Raw genomic sequence first — 8423 nt, 5'->3', positions numbered from 1 at the left:
TTAGATTTTTTTTAAATGTATACTTTTCGATTTATTGTTTTTAACTGAAGAACCCAAAAAAACCTACCTTGTACTTTGATTACTAAGTAATGATTTGTAAAAACAAAATATATATATATATATATATTTTTCTCAATAATTTTACTTTTGAATTTCAGTATGTTTGTTGTTGAATGTGTTATATAAATACAAAGAAAAAGAACATACATTTTTTTCCTAGCTAAGAATTTCACAGACTTATCAATTCAAAATAGATTTATTTAAATAAAATCATGTATTCCAACAAGATATATCATCTTCATGAAACATTTCATAAAATTAGAAAAAACAACAACGTGAACTGATTGATGTGGGAGAGACAATGGGGGCAATTGTAACATGGTATCATGTCTATGGAACACATGACGGAAAATGCAGAATGAGTTGAGAAGCCTAATCCCACACTGCACATAATCCTGTTGCTGCAACTAGCGTGAAGGGGAAAATTAATCCATGGGAACTTCTCTAAATCGAGGGAATTAATTCCATTGTCCAGTGACAAGACAGATTGGTGTTTAAATAAATTAATTATGAAAACAACAAGTTTTTTAGGGGTTATATTTCAACCTTTCATACACGGTCAGATTAAAACATTTCCTTCTTTGATGGAAAGGTAGAAGTCTCAGTGATGCAAACTTCCCATTAATTGCTAAATTCTCATCTTCAAAATCTGAGATTTAACAATCCAACAAGCCCCGTCTTCCCCAGTCCATCAGACAAAGCTGAGACCTGCAGTTCCCGCATGTGGTATGGGTACCCTTTATACAATTTTTAATCCAAACAGCCCATCCATACCTTGGACTACAACACTGACACTTTGAAATTAAATACAAAATCCACAAAACCTGCACAACGGAACCAGTAATCAAGTTTTATGATTCATCACCTCTTCAAATGTGTAGAATATTTCTTTTAGGGAACAATTACATCAGTGTGGCTTAGACCAGGGGGTGCAAATACACAAATATGGTAAAACATTTATACTGAGATGGCAAGGATGTTGTGTATTTAAAATTAAAGGGAAAGCTACCAATATTTCTATTTTCAAGACAATGAAATTCAATTTAATCTACACATGAATTGGTGCGATCATGTCACATTTATACAACAATGCGGGGAGAGAATAGGGAGATATTAATAATAGAGAATATTTTAATACAGCTTTGACTTTCATATTTTTTAGTGCAAGTAAAACAGCTTCAGATCCCAGTATTAGTAGAAGGGCTAAGTAAGAGAGGGAATGAGACAGAAGGGGAGAAGAAAGAAAGGTATGTCAAAAAAATATAGAGCAGGTTCAAAGAGAGAAGGAAGAGAGAAAGAAAAAAAGAGAGAGGATGGAGTGGGAAAGGTTAAGGCGGTATTTAGATACCTTTAAGGAGAATGGAAGGAAAGGAAAAGGAAAGAAAAGGAAAATGAAATGAAAGAGGAAATAAAAGAAAAGAAAAAAAAAGGAAAAAAAAAGAAAGGAAAGGAAAAGGAAAAGAAAAGGAAAATGAAAAGAAAGGAAAAGAAGGGAAAAAAAGGAGGGAACAAAAAGGAAAATGGAAAAGGAAAGAAAAGAAATGGGATAGGAAGGAAAGATAATAGAGCACGTGCTGTGTGGGAAGTGGAGAAAAAGCTTGCAACAATACTTTTGTCCAAACATTTTCATTCAAATAATTTTTTTTAATTTACTACAGGAGTTAGGAATCTTCATTCAATAGACTGTAGCTACATTCATTTTGAACACCCAACTATGTGCAAGTAACTAAACAGAAATTGCATTTCAAAATTGGATAAATTGAGTAAATTTTTACTTAATTTATTAAATGAAGATTTTTGAACTCTTTAGTAAAGCAGAGCCACTAATTATTTTTCCGAGGATATATATATATATATATATATATATATGTGTGTAGAAACTGAGCAGTGAACAATAGGAATGTCAATGAACAATTATTCGCTTACGTGGAAGGGATTTTCACAACTATTGACAAATGACACATAGCATGGATGAATGCGAGTGCACAGGGGCAGTGGGGGAAATGTTGGGTCTTCTCAGATATAGTCAGAACAGATGTATAATACCACAATATATTATTAGGCTCCAGCATCATGAAGATGGGGCGCTGAGGTCCTCTCCTGTCCATGTAATTCGGCAGGGATATCAACAGTAGAGTCAGGAGAACTGTCCAGGGAAATTGTGACTTTAATTTGAGGTTCCGTATAAAGTGTTTGTGAACCTCCATCCGGTGTAAGTGAGCCCCCCACCCCAATCAGGACTGTGTGCTATACAGCATTTTTGGGGATCCCCCTTCATGTCACCATGGTGATGGGTGCATATTCCATGAGTAGTTTGGTGTCCTTGGTGTCCCACTGTTATAGCAGATGGGGGGGGCACATGTCGTCCTCTATGATATCCACCTCATCATCTGGTTCATCTCTCAGGTACCGGCTCTGGCTGTTTGGGTCCTTGTCTATGTCGACGGGATTGTCGCCGAGTTCTGTGTCGCTGGAGCCAGGGTCTAGAGGACCCTCGCTGGATGGGGTTTTATTGTCATCCTGAGTTTTTCTCAGCTGCTTTTTGTGCTTCATTCTTCGGTTTTGGAACCAGGTTTTTACCTGCAGAATGACCAGAAAAACATGGTTTTAATACCCTTCTGGGGAAATAGAACTACAACATGGGAGAGAATATCAACCTAAATCCCACCACAAGAATAGATTAGATAGATAGATAGATAGATAGACAGAGAGACAGACAGGTGACATATACTGAAATTGTAGGGGGTACCTGTGTTTCTGACAAGCTGAGTGCAGTAGCTAGCTCCACTCTCTCTGGTGTGGACAGGTAACGCTGTAACTCAAAGCGTTTTTCCAATCCTGAGAGCTGGGAGTCAGAGAACACGGTGCGAGCTTTCCTCCTCCGACAGTGCTTTCCCGGCAGCTCACTGTGATGGGGGAATAGGGCAGGCATGGGGAGACCTAAAGGAAGGTAGCCAAAAACTTATAATTATCCGATACATTTACACCACTCAAAATCTGAATTACTGTGACCGGCTATATCCATGAACTCCATTCTCCATCTACATATCTAAATCTTAATCTCTGCATATATCTAAACCTTTAGTTAAATATTCTTAAATATATTCTGGGCATTTTCTTTTATTATTTTTTACATACATACTGGCTATTTAATTTCTAAACTCTGTTACTCATTGTATTTTTTAAAGTTCTCTCAGTTTATTCTAGGTATTTTATTTTTTAAAGGTTTGCATATATTTTGGCTTTTTTTTTTAATTTTTAAAGATCGTATTTATAAATCTTTTTGCTCAAAATTCACCTTTACCTATAATGTACAAATTTTTTTACATTGAATTTCATAAGAAAAATGTACAGATCACAAGTAGATTTTGAGTCCCACAATTTCTAATAAATTACATAATTAAATTTTACATAAGGTTGGCTGAATATCAAGTAAAAATATTTATAAATAGACCCGTAAATATTTGAAGGGCATTTTCCTCATCAATCTGGGATTTCTGCTTCAATTACAGGCTAACCAGCATCATTTTTACAACTACTAGACATTATAGTATTCAGTACTATATAATGATAAGGAACATTAATTTCCTACAATGTTATATTATATTGGGTCAGTGTCTGTGTATATATATTTAATTATTACAATAACATATTTGTTAGATAAAAATGGATAGGAAATAATTATCAGATTTTAAAATCCGTATTTATTTGTATAATATTGTATAATATTTCTGTTTTTATTTTCTTGTATTGCAAATTGTCAATCCCAAACACATGTTTTATATATATATATATATATATAATAATAATATATATAATAATATATATTATATATATATATATACATACACACACACACACATATCTTTTATATATATGTACACATAGATATATATTTATTTTTTATGATTATACTGCTATTATATATGATTTTTTTTGCCTTTTTTTCGGAATATGTTAATATTCTGTTTTCAGTATCATTGTAGTGTATTATATTAATCGGTTTTATTTCCTTAAATGTATAAAATTCTGGTTTTCATGCAGTATATATTGTATTTATATATAGTATGTTGTTGAACTCACAAACTGTTTTGCTCCTCCTTGCTACAACAATCAGTTCCCTTTGTCAAATATTATCATTATAAAAAAATATTTCCTATAATTAACAGGCAGTGATCATTTGTACTTATGTTTGCCTATAGATATTTGATGTACCTATAAATACTTGTACCATATTTTACAAATTAATTCTATGTTTATAACATTACAATGATCACTTTTTTGCATGTTTGTAGTTAATACTTGTGATACAATATGTGACATTTCTGTTATTTACTACACCATCACTCAGGGATGTCCCTGGCACAACATGCATTATGTATGATCGTATGCAGCGTTGGCACATACAGACAACAATACACTACACACTATCTATCTATCTATCTCCTATATATAGTCCTATCTTTTTATGTATGTCACCCCTTTTCTGTATATATGGAACAATTGTTTTTTTAATATTTAATATTATAATAATATCATTATAAGCTTTATTTATAAAAGATTATCTTACATATATCATAATAGGTTATATTGTATTTTGTTCATATTACCGATATTAAAGGTAAATATGAAGAGCACTCATGAACAAAGTCTGAAATTCTGAAATCATAATAACTCTGAGAACTACCCTAACAAAGTATTTATCTTAATTTATATATATATATATATATATATATATATATATCTTATTCCAGTATCCAGCCTCCTGTATGCTGTGGTATTATTCATTTATGTTTGTAGTGCAAAACATAAATTGTAAATATAAAAGTGTGGAATCAGAAGGGTTACTATTTTCAACCTATATTATTTTTTAAACTATCTTCCTCCTTTATCGTTATATTTCCTAATAAAGACTAAATGACAGTCATTTAAAACAAATATTGTTTAAGAATAAAACAGCAGGATTGGATCTTGACACAACATATTCCAAATCCAAAAAATATATATCCCTTTTTTTTGCTTTATTTATAGTCTATAACATACTTTAACTACATTTTCTAAATCAACAGTTTTGTGTTCTGTATATTTGTGAATAGTTTTTAGGGAAAAAAAGGCTGTGCAATTTATTAAGTTGTATTTGTGTTTGCCAGAATATTCTAATTAAAGATTTAACAAAGTGCAACAAGTGCTTCTACTGAAATGCTGAACAATTAACTTCCAAATAGTTTGCTTCTAAATGGAGAAATAAATGTGTACAATGTTTGGATTATTTTAGGTTACATATATTTCTTTTTTTTTTAACTATTTGCAATTTTGTTTTGCTTTTGTTTTATTTTTTTTTTTTTCTTGTTTAGATTTTTTCCTATTTAAATCATAATCATGCTGAAATTTTTTTTTGTTTACCTGAAGCCCAGAAGACCCAATCACAATGACCCCCAATTACATGCGTTAGTTGAGATCTACTCACCAGAGGTGGCTAGAAAAAACGGGTGGTGGTCCGCCTTGTGTAAAGGGTGGTGGGGATGGGGTGCTAGGATAGTGGGAGTTGGCATCAAAGGGTAGCCATAATCAAGGAGGGGGACTCGAGATGCGAAGGTACTGCTGAAGTGACTGCTGCTTGTGCTGCTGGACTCTCTAAGTGGCTTGGGCTTGTGCAGTAAGATATCCTCTATGAAGAAGGATGTGGGTCTCTGGGTTGACACCTGATGGACCGGAGAGGTGAAGTTTAAATTCATGGTGCCGGGGATGGCCACTTGCTGCTGTGAAAGAGGTCTCAGTTGTGGATCTAGGATGTCAGTGAGCATGCAGCCAGCAGAGAAGGAGGAGGAGGACAAGGATGAAGAAGGGGCTCTCTTCTACCAGGAGGACAGGTCTTCTTCTAGGGGCTTGAGAGACTCTCCAGAGAGCCAATCAGAGGCCAGGGTGGAGGGTGGGAGCTGTCAGCAACTGCAGATCTCTCTGCCAGTCATGGAGCTCTGCTGTCCAAGGTGCTGAAACTCACATTAATCAGCACTAGATTACCCTGTGAGGGGCGCCTGAGAGGCCATTATCTCCATCTACTACTAATCGCCTCATGGAAATGGGCTAATTTATTACCACACAAACAAACAGCACTCTGATAACACAACACAAACAATGCAACCAATGCACACACACACACAAATATACATGTACTAATACAAACCCAAGGAAGGGTTTTGCAACCTGTTAACATTTTTATTTGGGAAATCAGATATATAATGTGTGCATCACATAGATTTCTCTCTCTCTCTCTCTCTCTCCCCCCCTCTCTCTCTCTCTCTCTCTCTCTCTATATATATATATATATATATATATATATATGTGTGTGTGTGTGTGTGTGTGTGTAAATTATGTAGTAACAGTAATCTACTATATGCATATAAATTATCCTATTTCTATTTTTTTTCTCACTTATTTTTCTTTACTATAGCTGTTCATTAGTTGTATGTATGTAAAGTATACTTTATATATATTAAAACACAATTATCTATCTTTGGGTGGGGGCTGGTATTCTAGAGATAACCCCGTGATATACTATGATGGGGCATAAATCAATATCCCCCTCCTGTGTTGCAGGACTCTTTCCCCAGAAGGGTTTTTTTGTTTGTATTGACAATAAAATTTTTTTAATTATTGCATGGGTGAAAATGTGGTTCCAATGAAGAACAAATCATAAAACTAAAGATAACATGAAATTCCCATCTAGTGAGGGATTCCTAGACTCCGGCTCCAACGACATAAAACTGTAAGAGGTGGACATAGAAAATGATTTGAACGGGCAGAGCTGGTACCTGAGAGATGAACCAGGTGGATATTGTAGAAGAAGACATGTGTCTCCTCATCTGCTATACCAGGGGATACCAAAAACATCAAAAGCCTGGGGCCCATTCATGGAATATACACCCATCACCACCATAACAGGAATGGGGGACCGCAGGAATGCTGTACAGCACACATTCCTGAGTGGTGTCCCAGTTACTATAGATGAGGGGCCATAAACTTTTCAAACCAATTTTCCTATTCTACTTGCCGAATCACCAGGACAAGAGATGACCTCAGCGCTCCATCGTCAAGATTTTGGAGTCGTATACTATAGTATTATACACCTCTTCTGATTATACCAGAGAAGTCTCTATCTGTCCTCACCTACAACTCCTACTATAGTCATACCCACCTTGAATTTCTGGGATTACTTTTCTCTCTCCCCTCATTCCCCGTGTATCTCACTCTATCTGTATATATATTTATATGTATGTGTGTATATTCCCTAGTATTAGATATTTATTTAGATGATCGCACACTCAGTTACTTGCGTTCCCCAGCGGTCTTTGTGTTTTTCTTTTTATTCCTAATGTACAACACTTCCCTGAAGTCAATTTTGCCAAATTAGCGTCACATCGAACATCAGAGGCGGCTAATTTCGCCTCACAAATTGCTCTAATTATGGATGTTAAACTGGAGGATATTAAACGGAGGACTTTGATTCCACCTTCTTTCATTTCTGGAAATCGAGTCATGATCATTACGATTCCAATCACTGTGGTTAATAGTTAAAAGTGTTTTAATAGAGCCGGATTCCTCGCTGGCCCATGCTATTAGATAATTAAAGGAGTCTAGTGCTAATCTCTCTGTTCACTGCCGCCATGGCTCTGGGCTTCAGCAGGTAGGACAAATTAATTACCAGAATCAATTAGGCCTTAAAGGAAAGGAAGGGAGGGAGCAGAAGAAGGAGTCTGAGGCGGTGTAGTGTCGGGCTGAGGAACCATGCCTTCCATATGTATGAGATGTTAAATTGTAAATAAATGGAAAAACCTTTTAAAAGAATTGAAATGGCAATCAGACTTTTAATGAAGGGAGATGGAGCTGGACTGCAAGCTATCCTTTGGGTCTTTGTGTCCAGCTTCTCCTCCATACACAGCCTAAAGTGGATTAATAAGAGAGGAGTCTCAAGCTGGGTGGTTTCAGTATCACACAATCCACAAGGGGAATCCCCCCCCCATTGCAATACAAGAATCCCTGGTCTCAGTGGAACCCTCTGTCCCAAGCTGCACCATAAGGGGGGGGGGGTTATTTGTAGTTTTGCACAAATACATGCATTATAAATGTGTGTGATGTCATACATATTTATGGCAATTTACTGCTTGCGTGTTTTCACACTTGTAGCAAATTCCTTTCAAGTAGAACACCACCTCCAAGGGGGAGATGTTCTCAACTCCCGATATATAGAAATCTTAGGGTGACAATGTTATTTTTCCTTGGGCATACAGTATACTGAGCAATTTTTTAGAAAATGTTTTTGTGTTGGTACGCCATGGCAGTGCCCAGCTACCAAGAAGTACCAG

At 35.5% G+C, this 8423-nt stretch overlaps 1 protein-coding gene across 1 annotated transcript; it reads right to left on the bottom strand.

Moving 5' to 3' along the window:
* Positions 1-237: 237 nt before the first annotated feature.
* On the bottom strand, positions 238-6270 carry BSX (brain specific homeobox). The gene is made up of 3 exons (XM_072426172.1): positions 5528-6270; positions 2810-3000; positions 238-2640 (listed from the first exon to the last, which is right to left on the bottom strand). The coding sequence occupies exons 1-3, from the start codon at positions 5862-5864 to the stop codon at positions 2398-2400; spliced, it is 771 nt and encodes a 256-aa protein (XP_072282273.1). The 5' UTR covers positions 5865-6270; the 3' UTR covers positions 238-2397.
* Between the last annotated feature and the right edge of the window lie 2153 nt (positions 6271-8423).

This window comes from Pyxicephalus adspersus, chromosome 11 (assembly GCF_032062135.1).
Source record: "Pyxicephalus adspersus chromosome 11, UCB_Pads_2.0, whole genome shotgun sequence".
Taxonomy (NCBI): domain Eukaryota; kingdom Metazoa; phylum Chordata; class Amphibia; order Anura; family Pyxicephalidae; genus Pyxicephalus; species Pyxicephalus adspersus.
This window is presented reverse-complemented; position numbering and strand designations above follow the sequence as displayed.

Excerpts from the sequence above, each read along its gene's own strand:
- BSX (XM_072426172.1), bottom strand. The coding sequence starts at position 5,864 with ATGCTCACTGACATCCTAGATCCACAACTGAGACCTCTTTCACAGCAG. Across the intron at positions 3,001-5,527 it reads GTTTTTTCTAGCCACCTCTG|GTCTCCCCATGCCTGCCCTA; the intron begins GTGAGTAGATCT and ends ACCTTCCTTTAG. Across the intron at positions 2,641-2,809 it reads TCAGCTTGTCAGAAACACAG|GTAAAAACCTGGTTCCAAAA; the intron begins GTACCCCCTACA and ends GTCATTCTGCAG.